Source organism: Schistocerca serialis, unplaced genomic scaffold, assembly GCF_023864345.2.
Source record: "Schistocerca serialis cubense isolate TAMUIC-IGC-003099 unplaced genomic scaffold, iqSchSeri2.2 HiC_scaffold_1401, whole genome shotgun sequence".
Lineage (NCBI taxonomy): Eukaryota > Metazoa > Arthropoda > Insecta > Orthoptera > Acrididae > Schistocerca > Schistocerca serialis.
In genome coordinates, this window is record NW_026047627.1 from 2,893,359 (window position 1) to 2,917,108 (window position 23,750).

At 44.6% G+C, this 23,750-nt stretch overlaps 1 protein-coding gene across 1 annotated transcript in view; it reads right to left on the reverse strand.

Moving 5' to 3' along the window:
- The window catches only part of LOC126442700 (nascent polypeptide-associated complex subunit alpha, muscle-specific form-like), a 104,072-nt gene extending 91,832 nt beyond the window's left edge, over positions 1-12,240 (reverse strand). Inside the window, exon 1 of the mRNA XM_050090748.1 lies at positions 12,026-12,240. Within this exon, the coding sequence (XP_049946705.1) occupies positions 12,026-12,240 (215 nt within the window). The remainder of the gene's footprint in view (positions 1-12,025) is intronic.
- Positions 12,241-23,750: the final 11,510 nt, after the last annotated feature.

Genomic DNA, 23,750 nt, shown 5'->3' on the forward strand with positions numbered 1-23,750 from the left:
CAGGCAAAAAGGAATACAAACGTCTCAAAAATGAGATCGACAGCAAGTGCAAAATGGCTAAGCAGGGATGGCTAGAGGACAAATGTAAGGATGTAGAGGCTTATCTCACTAGGGGTAAAATAGATACCGCTTACAGGAAAATTAAAGAGACCTTTGGAGAAGGGAGAACCACTTGCATGAATATCAAGAGCTTACATGGAAACCTAGTTCTAAGCAAAAAAGGGAAAGCAGAAAGGTGGAAGGAGTATATAGAGGGTCTATACAAGGGTGACGTACATGAGGACAATATTATGGAAATGGAAGAGGATGTAGATGAAGATGAAATGAGAGATATGATACTGCGTAAAGAGTTTGACTGAGCACTGAAAGACCTGAGTCGAAACAAGACCCCAGGAGTAGACAACATTCCATTAGAACTACTGACAGCCTTGGGAGAGCCAGTCCCGACAAAACTCTACCACCTGGTGAGCAAGATCTATGAGACAAGCGAAATACCTTGAGACTTCAAGAAGAATATAATAATTCCAATCCCAAAGAAAGCAGTTGTTGACAGATGTGAAAATTACCGAACTTTCAGTTTAATAAGTCACGGCTGCAAAATACTACATTCTTTACAGACTGGAAAAACTGATAGAAGCCGACCTCGGGGAAGATCAGTTTGGATTCCGTAGAAATGTTGGAACACGTGAGGCAATACTGACCTTACGACTTATCTTAGAAGAAAGATTAAGGGAAGGCAAACCTACGTTTCTAGCATTTGTAGACTTGGAGAAATCTTTTGACAATGTTGACTGGAATACTATCTTTCAAATTCTGAAGGTGGCAGGGGTAAAATACAGGGAGCGAAAGGCTATTTACAATTTGTACAGAAACCAGATGGCATTTGTAAGAGTCGAGGGGCATGAAAGGGAAGCAGTGGTTGGGAAGGGTGTGTGACAGGGTTGTAGCCTCTCCCCGATGTTATTCAATCTGTATATTGAGTAAGCAATAAAGGAAACAAAAGAAAAGTTCGGAGTAGGTATTAAAACCCATGGAAAAGAAACAAAAACTTTGAGGTTCGCCGGTGACATTGTAATTCTGTCAGAGGCAGCAAAGGACTTGGAAGAGCAGCTGAACGGAATGGATAGTGTCTTGAAAGGAGGGTATAAGATGAACATCAACAAAAGAAAAACGAGGATAATGGAATGTAGTCGAATTAAGTCGGGTGATGCTAAGGGAATTAGATTAGGAAATGAGACACTTAAAGTAGTAAAGGAGTTTTGCTATTTGGGGAGCAAAATAACTGACGATGGTCGAAGTAGAGAGGATATAAAATGTAGACTGGCAATGGCAAGGAAAGCGTTTCTGAAGAAGAAAAATTTGTTAACATCGAGTATAGATTTAAGTGTCAGGAAGTCATTTCTGAAAGTGTTTTTATGGAGTGTAGCCATGTATGGAAGTGAAACATGGGCGGTAAATAGTTTGGACAAGAAGAGAATAGAAGCTTTCGAAATTTGGTGCTACAGAAGAATACTGAAGATTAGATGAGTAGATCACGTAACTAATGAGGAAGTATTGAATAGGATTGGGGAGAAGAGAAGTTTGTGGCACAACTTGACCAGAAGAAGGGATCGGTTGGTAGGACATGTTCTGAGGCATCAAGGGATCACCAATTTAGTATTGGAGGGCAGCGTGGAGGGAGACCAAGAGATGAATACACCAAACAGATACAGAAGGATGTAGGTTGCAGTAGGTACTGGGAGATGAAGGAGCTTGCACAGGATAGAGTAGCATGGAGAGCTGCATCAAACCAGTCTCAGGACTGAAGACCACAACAACAACAACAACAGTCACTTTCAAAGGGAATATGGTATCTAAAAATCTGAACTCTCAATTGAGCCCTTTGATATGGAGACTCACGTAACCACTGTGAGAACTGTTGGACGACGAACCAGAATATAATATTGTGGCGCTGGGTGAGGTTGTGTTCTTACCTCACTCCCCACTGCCGACGGAAAATCTGGGTGTGTGCAGATGTTCTGAGCAGGTCATCACTGCCAGAGATGGCACGAATCATAAAGTGAATGTGTTCCACGGACACATCATATTTCCACACGAATGATGTCCTTAAACAGGGTCTTCAGGGCACGTATAGTATGCACTAATTAATATCAAACACGACACTAGATATAGTTTGCCGGGCCAGATAAGTGCAGAGTGAAAAAGCTGCCCGATGTGCAGTGAGAACGTGGGCGTGGCTCGCGCAGCCACAACGCTTGCGGCTGAGCCCCTCCCGCTCCAGAACGGAAACCACTGATTCGTATTTAAAGTCGCAGTGGCGAACTTTACGTACGCTGGATGAGAGTTGCGTCGTCGGGTGAGACTTGGCAGCCCTTCGCAGCCCTCCTCGGTGGGTGGGCAGCTCACCGCAACGCGCCCGCTGGCAGGGCAGCTGGGAACGTGAAACCCCGAGTCCTCCCACATCCGCAACCTCTACCAAATAATCATCAAAATACGGCGAATGGAGCCATCTCTCGCATTAAATTCCTACAGATAGGAATATTCTGCAGTGTCTACAGACGCTGAATCTCTGAAACATGTACTAATCTAAATTTTTAACATGGACTTGTTTGTCACGGTATTCTGTCTCATTAAGGGGCTCCGGAACACCCTATACTTGCAATGTTAAAATAACGCTTATAAATTACATCTTTCCTCACAAAGTATTTGAGGTAGGAAGTTGAACTTTTTACTGATTATTTATTGGAATATGGGCTACAACTTACCACAGGGATTTTACAAAATTTTAGTTCAGTTATTAAAGATGATTTGTTTCAATTGTAATTAAAATTCACAACATTTTTTGCAATTTTTTTATTTATGTTTTCAAAACCAAAGTTTTTTGGAAAAAGGCTGTGTTAAATTATGCAGAAGGTACTGTGTAACATTTACTGAAAGTTTGAAACAAATATGTTTGGAAGATCCTTAGAAAACATGTAATTATTATCAGAAAATAAAAGTTTTGGGAATCGAACGACAAAGATTGGATTAACTTTTTAGTGCATTCCAGGTCCATAGGATGAATTATCTTCATCCTCTGCAAACTCCTCCTCCAGCTTCCTCTTGTTCCTCCTCCTGTTTACTCTTGCTTGTATTTCTAGACTCTTTACAGCCCTGTCTGCAGCCCGAAGGCGTTCCTTGTCTAAAGCAGGCATCGCTCGTACCATGTTAGAACCTATCTTCACTCCCATGTTTCTAAATACCTTGCACCTTACAATGTTGCCATCATTGAAAGTCGCAACAGCATCATACACACCAAAGTGAAGTGTTTCTATTCCAACAAATAAAGTCTTGGGGATTCTCGACCTTATAACACTATTTACACTTTCATTGGGGTTTTGCGTTTTTCCCTGAAAACACTTTTTCAACAGTTCAGGTGCTGCTAAGTCTCTGAAAATAGGTTTTATCACCTCCATTATTGCATGAGGCAGACTATGCTTATGAGTGTACACTTCACCAGTTAGCAATCCTTTGTTATATTTACACCAACTGTCTTCTTCTTTGGGACACAAGCTATGTTGGGGATTTTCATCGGTTGAAGAAGTATGATAAAAAGAGCCCAAACAGCCTTCTTCATTTCGTCGACACTGTGTATTTTGCCTAATAGCCATTCCATAATAGTTCTGTATTTTGTCAATTACACTGTCAGTTAATTACGAATATTTTCGAGATAACGACAGAGTAAATAAACATGAAACAATCGACAATCACACCAGCGATATATATTGAACCATCACAGGTTAGCCACAACACATACTTCATCTGACATCACTAAAATGTACCTGATGAAAACGGACGTTAATAATAACACCATTTGACAGCAGTTTAACAGCGCCACAGTGGGTCACGCCCATGTAGAACACATTTTCAAAAAAAATTAAAAATAGTTGTAGTCTTCGGAATCGAATAAATTATATATCTATTAAAAGGTAATAGTCTGCAGATTCAGAAAACGCAAAAAAGTAAAAATTGAACTTTTCATGATTTTGAGCCTTTCCGGAGCCCCTTAACGAAAATTTATCTACAGGGTGGTCGACTGATCCTGACCGGGCCACATATCTCACGAAATAAGCGTCAAACGAAAAATCTACAAAGAACGAAACTTGCCTAGCTTGAAGGGGGAAACCAGATGGCGCTATGGTTGGCAATTTTTATTACATATTCGTATAGTACGTAAGGAATATGAATGTTTTAGTTGAACCACCTTTTCGCTTTGTGATAGCTGGCGCTGTAATACTCACAAACATATGGCTCACAATTTTAGACCAACAGTTGGTGACAAGTTGTTTTTTTACATTAAAATACAGAACGTATGTACGATGAACATTTCATTTCGGTTGTTCCAATGTGTTACATGTACCTTCGTGAACTTATCATTTCTGAGAACGCATGCTGTTACAGTGTGATTACCTGTAAATACCACATTAATGCAATAAATGCTCAAAATAATGTCCGTGAACCTCAATGCATTTAGCAATACGTGTAACGACATTCCTCTCAACAGCGAGTAGTTCGCCTTCCGTAATGTTCGCACATGCATTGACAATGCGCTGACGCATGTTGTCAGGCGTTGTCGGTGGATCACGACAGCAAATATCCTTCAACTTCCTCCACAGATAGAAATCCGGGGATGTCAGATCCGGTCAACGTGCGGGCCGCGGTATGGTACTTCGACGACCGATCCACCTGTCATGAAATATGCAATTCAATACCGCTTCAACCGCACGCGAGATATGTGCCGAACATCCATCACGTAAGTACATCGCCATTCTGTCATGCAGTGAAACATCTTGTAGTAACATCGGTAGAACATTACGTAGGAAATCGGTATACATTGCACCATTTAGATTGCCTTCGATAAAACGGGGGCCAATTATCCTTCCTCCCATAATGCCGCACCATACATTAACCCGCCGAGGTCGCTGATGTTCCACTTGTCACAGGCATCGTGGATTTTCTGTTGCCCAGTAGTGCATATTATGCCGGTTTACGTTACCGCTGTCGGCGAATGGCGCTTCGTCGCTGAATATAACGCGTGCAAAAAATCTGTCATCGTCCCGTAATTTCTCTTGTGCCCAGTGGCAGAACTGTACACGACGTTCAAAATCGTCGCCATGCAATTCCTGGTGCATAGAAATATGGTACGGGTGCAATCGATGTTGATGTAGCATTCTCAACACCGACGTTTTAGACATTCCCGATTCTCGCACAATTTGTCTACTACAACAGCTAAAACACTTACTTGGGCATCATCATTTGTTGCAGGTCATGGTTGACGCTTCAAATGGTTCAAATGGCTCTGAGCACTATGGGACTTAACTGCTGTGGTCATCAGTCCCCTAGAAGTTAGAACTACTTAAACCTAACTAACCTAAGGACGTCACATACATCCGTGCCCAATGCAGGATTCGAACCTGCGACCGTAGCGGTCACGCGGTTCCAGACTGTAGCGCCTAGAACCGCACGGCCACAACGGCCGGCGGGTGACGTTTCATATGTGGCTGAACACTTCCTGTTTCCTTAAATAACGTAACTATCCGGCGTACGGCCGGACACTTGGATGATGTCGTCCAGGATACCGAGCAGCATACATAGCACACGCCCGGCGGGCATTTTGATCACAATATCCATACATCAACACGATATCGACCTTTTCGGCAGTTGGTAAACGGTCCATTTTAACAAGGGTAATGTATCACGAAGCAAATACCGTCCGCACTGGCGGAATGTTACGTGATACCACGTACTTATACGTTTGTGACTATTACAGCGCCATCTATTACAAAGCGAAAAAAGTGGTCCAACTAAAACATTCATATTTCTTTACGTACTACACTAATATGTAATAAAAATGGGAATTCCTATTTAAAAAAACACAGTTGATATCCCTTTGACCTATGGCAACGCCGTCTAGCGGGCCAACCATAGCGCCATCTGGTTTTCCCCTTTCAAGCTAGACGAGTTTCGTTCTTTGTAGTTTTCTCGTTTGACGCTTATTTCGTGAGATATGTGGCCCGGTCACGATCAGTGGGCCACCCTGTATAGTTGACTCGCCTGTGTAGCTATACATTTTGTGTGCAAAGCTTTCCACAACGTTATTCTGCTGCTAATCGATGCCCGTTTCGAGTTTCGATCGGGTGCTACATTTCCCCCGACTGGAATGACGTTGAAGACCTATTTATTCACGAAAAGAATCTGTAATGTTCGCAGAAACATCTTCGTATACACTCAAGCACCAAAGAAAAAGGTAGAACAAGGCGCTGTGGTCGGCAACGCCTATGTAACACGAGTGTCTGGTTCATTCGTTAGGTCGGTTACTGCTGCTACAACGGCAGCCTATCAAGATTGGAGTGAGTCTGAACGTGGTGTTTTACGAGGTGCATTCAAGTCCTAAGGCCTCCGATTTTTTTTCTCCGGACTGGAAAGAGATAGAAACATGCGCATTGTTTTACAATGAGGCCGCGTTCATTGTCAATACGTCCCAGAGATGGCAGCACCGTACGGCAGATGGAATTTTACCGCCAGCGGCGAGAATGAGAACTGTTTTAAATACTTAAAATGGCGATGTTTTCCTTACTTCAACAGTGTGCAATCACTCGTTTTCTGAATTTGCATGGTGTGAAACCAACTGAAATTCATCGACAGTTGAAGGAGACATGTGGTGATGGAGTTATGGATGTGTCGAAAGTGCGTTCGTGGGTGCGACAGTTTATTGAAGGCAGAACATCGTGTGACAACAAACCGAAACAACCTCGGGCTCGCACAAGCCGGTCTGATGACATGATCGAGAAAGTGGAGAGAATTGTTTTGGGGGATCGCCGAATGGCTGTTGAACAGATCGCCTCCAGAGTTGGCATTTCGGTGGTTTCTGTGCACACAATCCTGCATGACGACCTGAAAATGCGAAAAGTGTCATCCAGGTGGGTGCCACGAATGCTGACGGACGACCACATGGCTGCCCGTGTGGCATGTTGCCAAACAATGTTGACGCGCAATGACAGGAGGAATGGGACTTTCTTTTCCTCGGTTGTGACAATGGATGAGACGTGGATGCCATTTTTCAATCCAGAAACAAAGCGCCAGTCAGCTCAATGGAAGCACACAGATTCACCGCCCCCAAAAAAATTTCGGGTAACCGCCAGTGCTGAAAAAATGATGGTGTCCATGTTTTGGGACAGCGAGGGCGTAACGCTTACCCATTGCGTTCCAAAGGGCACTACGGTAACAGGTGCATCCTACGAAAATGTTTTGAAGAACAAATTCCTTCCTGCACTGCAACAAAAACGTCCGTGAAGGGCTGCGTGTGTGCTGTTTCACCGAGACAATGCACCCGCACATCGAGCTAACGTTACGCAACAGTTTCTTCGTGATAACTTTGAAGTAATTCCTCATGCTCCCTACTCACCTGACCTGGCTCCTAGTGACTTTGGGCTTTTTCCAACAATGAAAGACTCTCTCCGTGGCCGCACATTCACCAGCCGTGCTGCTATTGCCTCAGCGATTTTCCAGTGGTCAAAACAGACTCCTTAAGAAGCCTTCGCCGCTGCCATGGAATCATGGCGTCAGCGTTGTGAAAAATGTGTACGTCTGCAGGGCGATTACGTCGAGAAGTAACGCCAGTTTGATCGATTTTGGGTGAGTAGTTAATTAGAAAAAAAATCGGAGGCCTTAGAACTTGAATGCACCTCGTAGTCGGTGCACTAGCGAAGAGACACAGCATCTCCGAGGTAGCGATCAAGTGGGGATTCTCCCCTACGACCATTACACGAGTGTACCGTGGATATCAGAAATCTGGTAAAACATCAAATCTCCGACATCGCTGCGGCCGGAAAAAGATCCTGCAAGAAAGGGATCGACGACGACTGAAGAGAATCGTTTAACGTGACAGAAGTGCAACCCTTCCGCAAATTGCTGCAGATTTCAATGCTGGGCCATCAACGTGTGTCAGCGTTCGGACCATTCAACGAACCATGATCGATATGGCGTTTCGGAGCCGAAGGCCCACTCATGTACCGTCGATGACTGCACAGCACGCAGCTCTACGCGTCGCCTGGGTCCGCCAACACGGACAGTGGGCTGTCGGTGACTGGAGACGTGTCGCCAGGTCGTTGTTTTTTTTTTTTTTTTTTGTGGTTTTAGGGCGCACAACTTCAATGGTCATTAGCGCCCTGACTACTCTAAGAATACACCGCGAGGCACAAGTTGACCACAACAACTAAAATGGAAAACACGATAAAAGACAGACTGACAGGCTTAGGATTAAAAAACAGCATCATCAAATGTCCTTAGCGAGGTTTGTCAAATTGATAAAACGAAGAACACGAGCAGCTGCTCGTGGGTCATCCGCTAAAATGGCATCGAAAGTATTTGGCAGGTTAAGATCGAGGCGCAGTGTGTTAAGATCTGGACAGGACATTAAAATGTGTCTAACCGTCAGCAAGTGCCCACATGGGCAGAACGGCGCCGGCGCAGCCGTCAGCAGATGGCGATGGCTGAACCGGCAGTGTCCAATTCTTAACCGGGCTAAAACGATCTCCTCCCGCCGAGAAGGGCGTGAGGAGGACGTCCAAGCCACGGGAAGAGGTTTCAAGGCCCGAAGCTTGTTGTCGGTAAGTGCAGCCCAATCGGCATGCCACAGAGATAAGATGCGCCGACAAATCACCCTGCTAAAATCAGACGAAGGGACGCAACAAAAAGCTGTCCGAGGCTGGAGGACCGCAGCCTTGGCCGCGATCTGCAGCTTCGTTCCCAGGGATACCGACATGGCCAGGAACCCACATAAAGCTAATTGGAGAACCGACGTCCACCAGCTGCTGAAGAGAGCGTTGGATCCGGTGCACCAAAGGGTGAACCGGGTACGGATCACTGAGGCTCTGGATGGCGCTCAGAGAATCTGAGCAGATGAAATAAGCAGAATGTCGGTGGCGGCAGATGTAAAGAACAGCCTGGTAGAGGGCAAAGAGCTCAGCTGTGAAGACCGAACAATGGCCATGGAGCCGGTATTTGAAACTTTGTGCCTCGACAATAAAGGAACACCCGACCCCGTCATTGGTCTTAGAGCCATCTGTATAAATGAAAGTCATGTCGATGAACTTCGAACGAAGTTCCAAAAAACGGGAGTGGTAGACCGAACCGGGAGTGACCTCTTTTGGGAGCGAGCTGAGGTCAAGGTGAACGCGGACCTGAGCCTGGAGCCAAGGTGGCGTGCGGCTCTCGCCCACTCGAAAGGTTGCAGGGAGTGAAAAATTAAGGTGTTGAAGGAGGCGACGAAAGCGAACTCCAGGGGGTAGCAGGGCTGAGACATACAACCCGTATTGACGGTCAAGAGAGTCGTCAAAAAAGGAACGATAAGACGGATGGTCGGGCATTGACAGTAGCCGACAGGCATACCGACAAAGCAGTATATCGCGCCGGTACGTGAGTGGCAATTCGCCAGCGTCAGCATGAAGACTCTCTACGGGACTGGTATAAAATGCTCCGATCGCAAGTCGTAAACCCCGATGTTGTATGGAGTTGAGGCGACGTAAGATGGATGGCCGTGCAGAGGAGTATACGAAGCTCCCATAATCCAGCTTGGAGCGGACGATCGACCGATATAGACGAAGTAGGACGGTTCGATCCGCTCCCCACGACAGACCACTGAGAACACGGAGGACATTTAAAGAACGGGTACAACGGGCGGCCAAATATGACACATGTGGAGACCAGCTAAGTTTCCTGTCAAATGTAAGGCCTAAAAATTTGGTTGTCTCCACGATTGGGAGAGCAACGGGACCGAGTCGTAAGGACGGTGGGAGAAACTCTTTGTAGCGCCAGAAGTTAATACAGACCGTCTTCTCGGCAGAAAAACGGAAGCCATTGGCGACACTCCAGGAGTAAAGACGGTCAAGAGAACGCTGAAGACAGCGCTCCAGGACACGTGTACACTGCGCGCTGCAATAGATGGTAAAATCGTCCACGAAAAGGGAGCCTGATACATCAGCTGGGAGGCAATCCATTATTGGATTGATCGCGATGGCGAAGAGAGCGACGCTCAAGACTGAGCCCTGTGGCACCCCATTCTCCTGGCGAAAGGTGTCGGACAGGACAGAACCCACACGTACCCTGAACTGTCGATCCATTAAAAAGGAACGAATGAAAAGAGGGAGGCGACCGCGAAGGCCCCATGTATGCATGGTGCGGAGAATGCCCGCCTTCCAACAGGTGTCGTAAGCCTTCTCCAAATCAAAGAACACAGCCGCGGTCGGGCGCTTCCGCAAGAAGTTATTCATAATGAAGGTCGACAAGGTAACCAGATGGTCAACAGCAGAGCGGCGCCTACGAAATCCACATTGTACATTGGTAAGTAGGCGTCGAGACTCGAGCAGCCAAACCAACCGAGAGTTAACCATTCGCTCCATCACTTTACAGACACAGCTGGTAAGCGAGATAGGTCGATAACTGGAAGGAAAGTGCTTGTCCTTCCCCGGCTTAGGAATCGGGACAACAATAGACTCGCGCCAGCATGCGGGAACATGTCCCTCAATCCAGATGCGATTGTATGTACGAAGAAGAAAACCTTTACCCGCAGGAGAAAGGTTCTTCAGCATCTGAATATGAATAGAATCAGGCCCTGGAGCGGAGGACCGTGATCGGCGAAGTGCGTTTTCGAGTTCCCGCATGGTGAATGGGGCATAATAACTTTCACAATTCGAGGAGCGGAAGTTAGGTGGCCTAGCCTCCTCTGCCTGTTTGCGGGGGAGGAAGGCAGGGTGGTAATGAGCGGAGCTCGAAACCTCTGCGAAAAAGCGGCCGAAGGCATTGGAGACAGCCTAAGGGGCCACAAGGACGTCATTCGCGATCTTCAAGCCAGAAACTGGTGAGTGGACCTTAGTGCCAGATAGCCGGCGCAGGCTACCCCAGACAACAGAAGGAGTAAAACTGTTGAAGGTGCTTGTGAAAGCAGCCCAGCTGGCTTTCTTGCTTTCTGTGATAATACGACGACACTGAGCACGTAATCGTTTATAATTGATACAATTCGCCACTGTAGGGTGGCGCTTAAATGTGCGTAAAGCACGTCGACCAGCACGTAAAGCGTCTCTACATGCTGCGGTCCACCAGGGGACCGGTACGCGACGTGGAGAAGAAGTAGGGTGAGGGATGGAATATTCAGCAGCAGCGAGAATGACTTCCGTGATGTGTGCGACCTGACGATCGCAGCTTGTGAAGGTTTGATCCTGAAAGGTCGCCCTGGAAGAGAAGAGCCCCCAGTCTGCCTTGGAGATGGTCCAACTAGAGGAGCACGGAGAGGGGGTATGCTGCAGGAGATGGATAACACACGGGAAGTGGTCGCTCGAATATGTATCAGAAAGTGCATACCACTCAAACTCGCGTGCAAGTTGGGGAGTACATATAGAGTGGTCTAAATGGGAATAGGTGTGAGATGTGTCTGAAAGAAAAGTAGGGGCGCCAGTATTGAGGCAGACAAGATCGAGCTGGTTGAAAAGGTCTGCTAACAAAGAGCCCCTCGGGCAGGATGCTGGAGAGCCCCAAAGGGGATGGTGGGCATTGAAGTCTCCAGTTAACAAAAATGGTTCAGGTAGCTGAGCAATAAGTTGCATCATGTCTGCCCTGGTAACGGCAGATGACGATGGAGTGTAAACAGTACAAAAGGAAAACGTAAAAGTGGAGAGAGTAATGCGGATGGCAACTGCCTGCAGGCCGGTGTGCAACGTGATAGGATCGTAGTAAATATCATCCCGGACCAGCAACATAACCCCTCCACGAGCTGGGATACCTACCACAGGGGGTAGGTCAAAACGCACAGAGGTTTAGTGTGCCAAGGCAATTTGATCGCATGGGCGTAGCATCGTTTCCTGGAGGGCTACGACGAGCGGACGGTGCAAGCGGAGCATCAACTTCAAGTCCTCTCGGTTGGAGCGAATGCTGCGAATATTCCAGTGAATAAGTGGCATCGTAAGAAAAGGAAGATGAAAGAATGGGTCACCTCGAAGGCCGCTGAGGGCCTGGCTTCGAGCGACCACTGCCGCCGCTATCAGTAGGTGGACAGTCATCGTCCATTGGGTCTATAGGTTCATCGGCCATCTTGGGAGGATGGCCGGGAGGGGGAGCTTCATCGGCCATCTTGGGAGGATGGCCGGGAGGGGGAGCTTCATCGGCCATCTTGGGAGGATGGCCGGGAGGGGGAGCTTCATCGGCCATCTTGGGAGGATGGCCGGGAGGGGGAGCTTCCTCCGCCGGTGAACGGCCAGATGTACGGCTACCAGCGGTGCGGCCAGGCGAAACGGATGACGGCCTGGGGCGGCAACCGCTGGGTGGCGCAGGAGAAGAAATGCGCCGTGGCGGAGAAGGAGAACTGTGCTTCCTATGAGCCTTTTTGGGAGGACGTTTGGTGGAAGTACCGGTCGAAGGCTGGGAGGTCGAGGTACGTAGGAAGTCTGCACAGGATGGTTCCTTCTTGAAGGCCCGTGCATCTGACTTTGGGGTCTTCGTCTTAGCAGAAGCTGATGAAGGGGCTGGTGTCTGTGGGGTGATGGGAGGAAGAGGAGACGTCGACCGCGCGATCTTAGCACTGGCCGAACGGACGACCGTGGTGCTGAAGGTCAGATCGCAAGTCTGGGTTGCTACCTCCCTGGTAGTCCGAGGAGAGGCGAGGACAGTACTGTATTTCCCCGCTGGGAGCAGCGTGGGCTTCCTACTAGCCAATAGCTTGCGAGCAGCCGAGGTGGACACTTTCTCTTTGACCCGAATTTCTTGGATACAGCGTTCTTCCTTATAGACAGGACAGTCGCGGGAGGATGCGGCATGGTCACCCTGACCATTCACACAACGAGGAGACGGAGGTGGACAGTCACCCTCATGGGCATCCCTGCCACAAGTGACACATTTAGCCGCATTGGAACAAGACTGTCGAGTGTGATTGAAACGCCGACACTGGTAGCAGCGCGTAGGTGTCGGGACATAGGGGCGAACAGAAATAACCTCGTAGCCCGCCTTGATGCGCGATGGCAGCTTAACACTATCGAAGGTCAAGAAAAGTGTCCGGGTCGGTACAAGGTCATTGTTGACCTTTTTCATGACCCTATGGACAGCCATCACGCCCTGCTCAGCGAGGAAAGATTGAAGCTCCTCGTCAGTCAATCCGTCGAGGGAGCTAGTATAGACTACACCACGAGACGAATTCAAAGTTCGGTGGGCCTCCACCCGGACATGGAACGTGTACAGGAGTGTGGCCCGAAGCAGTTTTTGTGCCTGAAAGGCACTCTCAGTTTCTAGTAAAAAGGTACCGTTACGCAACCTGGTACAAGATTTGACAGATCCGGCTATGGCATCTACGCCCTTCTGGATAACGAAAGGGTTGACAGAGGAAAAATCCTTTCCGTCCTCAGATCGAGAAACGACGAGGAACTGTGGGGCAGGCGGTAGTACTTTTGTCACTGGTGGCTGGTCACGTTTCCGTTTTTGGGCAGAAGTCGAGAGAGATGGAGTAGAATCCATTGCGGAGGAATCCCCCATGATTGCCAGCGTCTCCGATGGCGCGCTCCTTCCTTGTGGGGACCCTCTCAGAGGGCACTCCCGCCTTAGGTGAATGTTTACACCTCAGGTCACACCTCCCGAGAAACAGACGGAGGAACCAATCGGCATGGTCAGAAGGTATCAGCTCAGGCAATAACCCCTCCCCGGGCCTGGCCTTTACCAGGGGGTACGCGCGTGCCTTACATGTCTACCCAGGGGGGGGAATTACGCGTTACCCCGTCACCGGCTACGCGTGCGAACGCGTGGGTCGGCCTTCAGGCACGCACAGGGAGGAAGGAAGAAGAGGAAAAAGAAGAGAGAGGGAGAAAGAGGACAGACTGTCTCAAACGCCGAGGCGGAGACCAGAGAAGGCAAGGAGAAGAAGGCAATGAGAAGGCAGGGAGAAGAAGGCAAGGAGAAGGCAGGGAGAAGAAGGCAATGAGAAGGCAGGGAGAAGAAGGCAATGAGAAGGCAGGGAGAAGAAGGCAATGAGAAGGCAGGGAGAAGAAGGCAATGAGAAGGCAGGGAGAAGAAGGCAATGAGAAGACAGGGAGAAGTCAAGGGAAAGAGTAAGGAAGACAGTGAGGTGGAGAAGAGCAAAGAAAGGAACCAACAAAGGAAGGAAGAAACGAGAAGTGAAAAACCAAAAAGACCACAATTATAGGTCGTGGAACCGTCCGTCTCCGGACGCAGGCGCTAACTACCCCCGTGAGGGGATATGGACTCCTTTTAGTCGCCTCTTACGACAGGCAGGAATACCTCGGGCCCATTCTAATCCCCGGACCCGCAGGGGGGAATCTCATAGCTGACGCCACATGATCGACAGTGGCGCCCTCTGTACTGCTTATATAATCAGCACTTCCTCGAGTTCTCTTCGCAGTTCGCCGCTTTACCTGCGAGGATGTCTCCTGCAGTCAGAGACGAAACGTCAGGAGAGAGTTGTATACTTCGACCACTGCCTATCAGCCCTGAAGTTTTAAGTGAAGACAATACTCGCCGTGAAAGCTTACATTGTATGATCATCTGTTGTTAATATTCTTATTGATTTAGTGAAATGGTTTAGCTTCAATGGACTCTCGTTGAACTTTAATAAGACGAATTATATTCAGTTCACTGCAACTGCTAAAATGGAGGATGAAACAACTGTGAAATGTGGAACAGAGTCAATGGACAGAGTTGAAACAACAAAGTTTTTAGGCGTTTTAATTGACTCCAGGGCAAACTGGTCTCATCATATAATAAATCTTCAGAAGAGACTCGGCTCATCGATTTTTGCCCTACGAGTTCTCTCCGAGAGTAGAAACATTCACACAATGAAAGTAGCATACTATGGATATTTCTGTTCTCTTATAACATATGGTATTATATTTTGGGGAAACCAAACACTAGCAAAGAAAATACTCTTGGCCCAGAAACGTGTTATAAGAGTAATGAGCAGTATTAGAAACCTTTTCCAGAAACTAAAAATTCTAACTGTCATGTCCCAATACATATTTTCTCTTATGGGCTTCAACGGCTAAAATACTGGTTTCTTAAAAGAAATAGTGAATACCATGGATGTGGTACTAGGAGAAAGCACGATTTCCACAATGTATGTAAAAACCTGGCCATGGTGCAAAAGGGTGTGCAGTTCTCTGGTGCAACAGTTTTTAATGCTCTCCCTCCAGATATTAAAAACAAATTTGATAACCATTCCTCTTTTAGGGAGCATCTGAAGCAATTTCTACTGGAATGGTCATTTTACAGTTTAGAAGAGTATTTTAGCCACTATGAAAAAAAACCATCTAGGTCTGTGGACCAGATATTTTGAGTGTAATATACCATAGTTTAAGTTTGAGAAATGACGTAGATACCATACCCATGTAGTCATTTTCACTGATTTTTAATTTTTTTCACTTTTTATGAGTAATGTTTGATGTAATCTGTCACTCTTATGACATGTGTACAGCAAACATAGTAAAGCAGTCAATCAGACAAAAGAAATACTATTACCTTTGTATTGTTTGTTTACTGACACTATATCCTTGTGAGTTTTATCACAGTTGGATCTATGGAGTAAGAAATAAATAAATACAACTTTTTTGACTGTCGACAGTAAACTACATACCATCATTTGGGGTTACTCTGCTCCACTTTTTACAGATCTTTAAAGAAATTCGATTCAAAAGAGGGTTTCTTTATATTAACTACTGAAATATTTTTCAAAACAAAAGTGTTAGTCTTTTGCAAAGTAATCTACATTCATATCTCTTAATATAACCTTTTCTTTCTATTTTAGATCATTTACAAAAAAGTGGAGCAAACTTTCCTTGCCCTTGGGATACCTCTCACAGGATGCCTAAATTACAGTAAAAATAAGGTTTACAGAGGGCTGGAGTAATCTTTTACTCTAGGAATGAAAGAAAAGGCAGCAGTTACATTAGAAATAGTGATGGCTACTGCACCCTAACTTTCGACACCTTGCGAAGTTATTGGTTATTTTCATTTGAATGCTGTTAAACATAACAGTGTTGCAACCTGGAAGAAGTGGCACTTAAATCTACTGTACTACTGGTCTTCTAGACTTTGAATGTGTGCTCACGATCCTGACACCAAGTTTTGCAGTCATGCACGTTTTAAGGAGGTTTAGCGCATGTGGAAGTGGGGTGACGTAATTGCCTTATGGGCCAAATACTTGTGGATTTGACAAGCAATGTGCATGGTTCACGATGTGCACACCTAGACTTTACAAGCCAACTGCAAGTTTTCATCAATGCCACCAGGTGGTAGCACATTGCGGCAGACTTTTATCCCTGTTCGTTTGGTGTAAATACTGCTAGATGATAGCACACTCCTCAGATACGCCAGTGCACTCACTATAATAAAATTAGATCATACATCAGTATATTTTATAGTTATACCGACAGAAAAAACTATTGTGTGTGTTTCTAATGGAAATGAAGTCCTAGCCTTCTCGACAGAGCGTAGGGGAACGATGCAGGAGACGCGCACTGCTGTGCTAGGCGAATTCCTGATGGAGGCGGCTCGCCAATACCTTCCTCTGACCGTAATGTGGATGAATGATGATGATGATGATGAAGATGACACAACACCGAGTCATCTCGGGGCAGGTGGAAATCCCTGACCCCACCAGGAATCGAACCCGGGACCCCGTGCTCGGGAAGCGAAAACACTACCTTGAGACCGTGAGCTGCAGACATTTCTCAATGAGTTACAGTGTATTAAGTTTTGAATTTTATCATACAGTAATCCATTTGAGTTGCTGACAAGGGAACCTCCCCATCGCACCTCCCTCAGATTTAGTTGTAAGTTGGCACAGTGGATAGGCCTTGAAAAACTGAACACAGATCAATCGAGGAAACAGGAAGAAGTTGTGTGGAACTATGAAAAAATACGTAAGATGTACAAACTGAGTAGTCCATGCTCAACATATATAACATTAAGGATAGTACTACCTCAGTAGCGCCGTGGTCCTGTGGTTAGCGTGAGCAGCTGTGGAACCAGAGGTCCTTGGTTCGAATCTTATTTTTTATTTTCAGACAATTATCAAAGTTCAGGCACACACACACACACACACACAATCAACTTCGCTCTCCAACATTCCAGGACACGTTCAGATTTGCTTGGACATATGCAGGATTTGACGGTCTACACACGGAAAAATTTGAAAACGTTAAAAACATATGTTTTGACAGAGCACAGGGAAAACTCTGCGACCGTGTAACTGTTGCATTCATTTGTTGCAGTTTATGTGGCACACACTTACGTTTTCATCACTTTTTGGGAGTGATTATCACATCCACAAGAAAACCTAAATCGGGCCAGATAGAAGAATCATTTTAACCATTCGCCAAGTGTACAAGTTAGGTGGGTCGACAACATATTCCTGTCACGTGACGCACATGCCGTCTCCAGTGTCGTATAGAATATATCAGACGTGTTTTCCTATGGAGGGATCGGTTGACCTATGACCTTGCGATCAAATGTTTTCGGTTCCCATTGGTGAGGCACGTCGTTTCGTCTACTAATCGCACGGTTTTGCGGGGCGGTCGCAAAACACAGACACTAAACTTATTACAGTGAACAGAGACGTCAATGAACGAACGGACAGAGCATAACTGCGAAAATAAAGAAAGTAAACTTTTCACTCGAGGGAGGACTTGAACCAAGGACCTCTCGTTTCGCAGCTGGTCACGCTAACCACGGGACCACGGCACTCCTGATCTCACAGTCTCCTTGATGTTGCTTATCTTGCACATGAACTACTCAGTTCGTATATTTTGCTTATTTTTACATAGTTCCACACAACGTCTTCCTGTTTTCTCGATTGATCTGTGTTCAGTTTTTCAAGGCCTATCCACTGTGCCAACTTATAACTAAATCTGAGGGGGGTGCGATGGGGAGGTTCCCTTGTCAGTACCTTTAAGTGTGTATAATAGGAGTCGTTTGGTATGGTGTATCTGGTATTTCAAAAATAGCAATTCCTGTTAGCTCACAACAAAGAGGTCGAGGGTCTCACAGGCCAGCTGCGTGCACTGGTGTCAGTTTATTGTTAGCTCCGCCAAGGTTATTCACCGGCGCGTATATTTGCGGTATCTGCTTAGATTAGTGGTTAAACAGATTTTTTCGTGCTTTGTACCTTATTTTAGTGTGTTGTAACTGCATCATGGCTTTTTCTTACGAGGCACAGGAGGAGAGAGTTAGGAACTTGATTGAAGAAGTAATGGCTGAAAGTGACGCAGGTGATTCTGAAGATGGGGAAATCGACTTTGAAGAAATCCAGGACCCAGAGTGGAAAAGTGATCCCGGCACCGAACAAAAAACGTCGAGTGATGAATCAGAAGACAGTGATTGTGGTGCTGAGAGTGATGTGTTTGTCGGTAAAGACAGAACAGTATGGAACTCACATGCTCCGCCAAATAACTCCCGCACACGTTTTCACAACATCATTACTCATTTACCAGGTGTGAAAGGTGCTGCGAAAAGTGCTACGAATCCCCTACAGTGCTGGGAACTGTTTTTTGATGAAAACATTATACACATACTCGTTGACTGCACTAATAGGTACATTCAAAGTATCCAGCGAAACTTTCGAAGGGAAAGAGATGCACAACAAACTAATAAACCTGAAATAAAGGTCTTATTGGGATTATTGTACTAAGCTGGTGTCATGCATGCCGATCACCTAAGTCTACAAGATTTGAGGGGGAAAAGAGTGCACAGGAGTTGAAATATTTCATCTCTCAATGGGCATGAACAGATTTCGTTTTCTCCTTCGATGCCTCAGATTCGCCGATAAACAAACGAGAATGGAAAGGGAGAAAACAGATCACATGGCGGCGATATGACAGGTGTTCAGTCTAATTGTTGAAAACTTTCAGAAGGCTTATACAGTTTCTGAATACGTGACAGTTGATGAAAAACTAGAAACATTCCGTGGAAGATGCAGATTCCGACAGTACAAGCCAAATAAGCCAAACAAGTACGGAGTAAAGAGTTTTGCAGCAGTGGATGCCAGAATGTTTTACACATTCAACATGGAGGTGTGTGTTGGGCAAAAGCCTGAGGGCGCTTACAGACAATTGAACTTGTTCAGAGACTTTGCCAACCTATCCTGAATACAGGGCGCAACATACCTTGCGACAATTACTTTACAAGTTACAAGCTTGCAAACACGTTGCTTACGAAGAAGACGACCATCGTTGGTACCCAGAGGAAGAGACAAGTCCAGAGGGGATTTATTAACACTAAAAACCGACAAGAAAAGTAATCTATGTTTGGGTTTCAGAAAAATTGCACATTGTGCCGAAACGAAATAGAGTGGTATTACTACTGTCAACGATGCACCACAATGGAAATATTGACGAAAATACAAGGAATGATAAAAAACCAGAAATTATCACTTTCTATAACCTTACTAAGGTTGGAGTTGATGTTGTAGACGGAACGAGTGCAACATATAACGTAGCTAGAAATACAAGAAGATGGCCAATGGTTGTTTTTTATATCATGAACACAGCTGCGATAAATGCTGCTGTTATTTTCAACTCTAATCAGAAAGAACAACTGAGAAGAAGAGTTTTTGAGGCAGCTTTCTTTTGCGCTTCTGCAGGATCGTCTTCAGCAAAGAGTAATGTCAAAAATATTGCCAAGGAAGATAACAGAGAGAATTGGAGAGCTTTGCATGTGAAAATTTCTGAAGTGGAATCAACTGCGACTTCACGAGGATGGTGTGTGGGCTGCAGAAGCAAAAACGGAAAAACAAGATATATTTGTAAGAATTGTAAGAATTGCAAGAAATACATTTGCCTTTAACATTCTGTTACTGTGTGCCAAGACAGTATCGACAAAATATCTGATTGAATACATGCATTATTTTGGTAACAGCTAAATTTTATTTATGTCCATTTGTGTAAATATTTTTGGCCAAAATATTAAATTTATCCCTTAAATATGTTTACTAAACTGATTTTCAATGATATTACTTCATTTAATAACGGTTCCCTCCATAATATACATCTAAATGCAAATTCAGGAAGATAGGACGGCAGTACACGCAGCTGGTCTCGCAGACCTTTGCAGTTTCTGTTTCCAGGTGCGTGCACCATCGGGTTAAGGAACCAAGACTCTTCTACTGACAATTCCAATTACATCTTCTGTGTAATGCGTTCGCTAATGTAATATGTCATATGTTTCTAGACACCACTCAGATTTTCTTTTTCTCCCTGCAATACAGTATCTAGTAGCTACTGGCTTGGTGGGGTGTGTACGTCACAAAGCTCTATTACCGCATCATATGGAACTGTGTGGCACTGATCTTAACAATACTACTCAGCTGGGGCGAAAATTGTGTCAACATTAAAAGATATAACATTGGTATTTTCTGTCATTTCTATGTTTGGACACTTAAAATTCATGATTCTTCAACGCAGGTGGGGAGGTGTTAAGATCGGAGTGTGATGATAGCTATCGCATTAAGAGCAGACCTAAGTGTGATTGATGTGTGAGAAAACATGAAAAGGATGCATTTTAACGATAATGCTTTGTTCTTCATAATGTGAGAGTATTACTAATGTATCAAAAATACATCATAAAATAATACTAAATAACATCACTGTTTTCGTCAAAGTACTCTTACTATAGTTAAAACAGGTCTCTTACATACAGCACACGAGGAAAGGGTAGGTCCCCACTTAATGTGGGCAGCAGTACATCTGCAGGGGACGAATAGCATCCCCATTTCTTCCTGGAAGCAGATGTCGCCCATGTGAGCAGTGTCAGAAGCTTTTATAGTCAGTGTTCAGATGCTTCTTCCGGAAGATTTGATGGAGGTTTAATATTAGCTGCCCACTTTGTCGGAATATAGATGCAAATATTGCGGCAAATGTTATCCACAAAATTCTTAACCTTTCCAAGGAGCACAAAGAAGCACTTTGTTAATCACACGGAATGAACAACATATGGGCAGAACATGCTAACATTCTAACCTTTCACCACACTGGAAACACGCTGTTTCCTCCCGTCACTGGTGTAAAAGAATCCAGCTTCATTTAGTTTGTCAATATTTTGCTTAATGGCTGAATAGCAACCTTAGAAAGATGCCAGCCTCACAACGTACATTCTATATTTAGGGTGAGCTGGTTTAATTTCCTACACATCACCTGTTGAACAGCATAACGATGTTGATTAAGGAGATGAATGTGGGAGTATCTCCAAACCGCACAGGTTACAATTACAGTACAAAAGAAACAGTTCGACCCACCACAGACGCATTTTCACAGACATACTTCTACAACACGCTTAGACTGTCACTTTGTTACTGAGCGACCTGCTTTCAAAGCTCCCTATATATCGTTTTCATTCTTAAAAACCATGATACCGACACTTGTGCTCACGTGATTATGACGTCACTTCTCGTCGCTTATTCTACATTTGCTTGTAATTGCGATTATGACGTCACTTCTCGTCGCTTATTCTACATTTACTTGTAATTGCAGAAGATCTGTAAATACCTAGCGCAACTGCTCTATTTTTCCGCATTACCTACACCACCCATTGGCTCTAGCTGTCTGTGCAGCTGTCATATTTTTAAATATAAACCACTGTAATGTACTCAACATTTACTTTTTAAACTACTGCGTATTATTTATTATTCTGTATAAGTATGTACGTACACCGAACTGCAACCTGGTGGCAGTTCAATTACTCAAAAATCAGCATGAGTAAGACCGATCAGTCGGCCTATTGCTGTCACCTGGATAGTTTCATCAGGTACCGTCAACAGATAAGATAGCCCTTAAGTTTTCTCATTACATGAACATGGTGCATCTGTTACACAGTGCAGTGAAATGGCGCCGAGCGTACCTAATATATATGTACTGTAAACAGAATTTCTGAGGTATGTGTTGTTCAGAAAATCCTTTTGTACAAGCTTTTTACCGATGACTGAATTATTTCCGTAAATTTTATTCCACATATCTTACAGTTTGAAATTGTAAACATGACTGTAACAAAGCGTCTTGCTTCAGTAGTCTATGTTTGTGTTTTGCGGTATGCATTCTTATAATTATTACGAAACCATAAATTTCCTGCATTCTTTTCATTATGAATTTTGGCCTGTAGTCTTCCGCATACTTTCAGATCTGAAGATGGTATTTTAATTGTTAGTCGATGGATCCTTCCTTGCGGTCCTGGTGAATAAAAAGTTTTCCTGAAGACAACGAAACTATTCAAATTAAAGCTGTTTGCAGTAAGAAAAATCGTTTATTCGGGGGAGACAAGACTAAGATATTGAGTTCCATTTACGTATGAGCGAAAATAAGAAAACAGCAAATACTCGCCAACAATGCATAAAAAGTCGTCACAGCAAGGGGAGAAGTGCCACAATGGTCTATAAAAAGACAAAGTTGCTGATTCTGGAGAGAGATGCTACCCAGTAATGCAATTATCGCCAGACAACGTCCTGTGTAAACTCAGCTTAAAGGAATGAGTAGAATTCGATGAGATACCTCAGAAGTCATCAAAAACAGTAGCAAACACCGAAACCTTTTGAATTTTATAAAATAAAACATTCTTACGTTTATTTTCCATTGTTCAATGACCTGACATATATAAGTAAGCATACTGTCCAAACATAACTTGTTAATTACGAATTCATGTGATGTCCGAAAAGATTATTTCCTGTGTGTGCCAATGAGACTGTGTTCCGAAAACCTAGGACGACAACCGGAAATGCACACAGACTGATGACCAAATTTATTCTTAGATCAAGAACAGCTTGGGTTACAAAATCACATACAAATATAACTAGGTAGTAACCAAGGCATATACACGCACACAAAACTACTAAAATAGGTCAGCAGCTAGAAGAAAAAATTTTAAAACGTCGACATCTGTTAAACAGACCAGCTATTGTCAAGTGACATTACAAACCCTTACGCACACACAGCCAGTGTAGAATCACTTAAAGCCTGGAAGTCAAACCTTATAAAACAGGAAAAGCTATCATTAGCAGAAATTATGGAACTCGTGGATTCACTTCGACTAGTACCAAGCAAAATCTACTTCCCAATACAATAACGACATTTGCAAGCAACAAATATGTTGCAAGAGCTTCAAGAACTGAAGGAAGGTTATGGTTTAAAGACCGGTAGACATGGAAGTCATGAGAGACGGAGCACAAGCTGTGAGTGATTCAAGGATGGGGAAGGAAATCAGCCGTATCCTTTGAAAGGAACCGTCCCAGCACCTGCCTGGAGCAATTTGATACTGAAACATGACAATACATGTTCATTGAGAACATCTTGTATTCCAGTTACTGACACCTAACCGTGCTGTAATTGAAGCCACTGCGTACGACCATCTTCATTTAGGTGTTCCGTGATTTACACAATCACAGGGGGGATTCGTTGAATACAACAGCTCTTTGTTTCTGCACAATATCCTGGTACTAATACAACCAAGAAAGTTTTTCCTCTATGTCCAGTATTCAGAATTTAAAATGTTACACGTGGCTGGTTATTTCTTCATTTTGTGATATTAAAATTTCGCTTTTATGACAGTTCTCTGTCTAATTGTATGCACCGTATTTCATTATAATTAAGTGACAATATGATCTCAGTTAGAAAATAATTTTACTCACTACATTTGTTGCTTATTGCTTACGTCAGGTGTCAGATGTTTTGAAATTACACTTA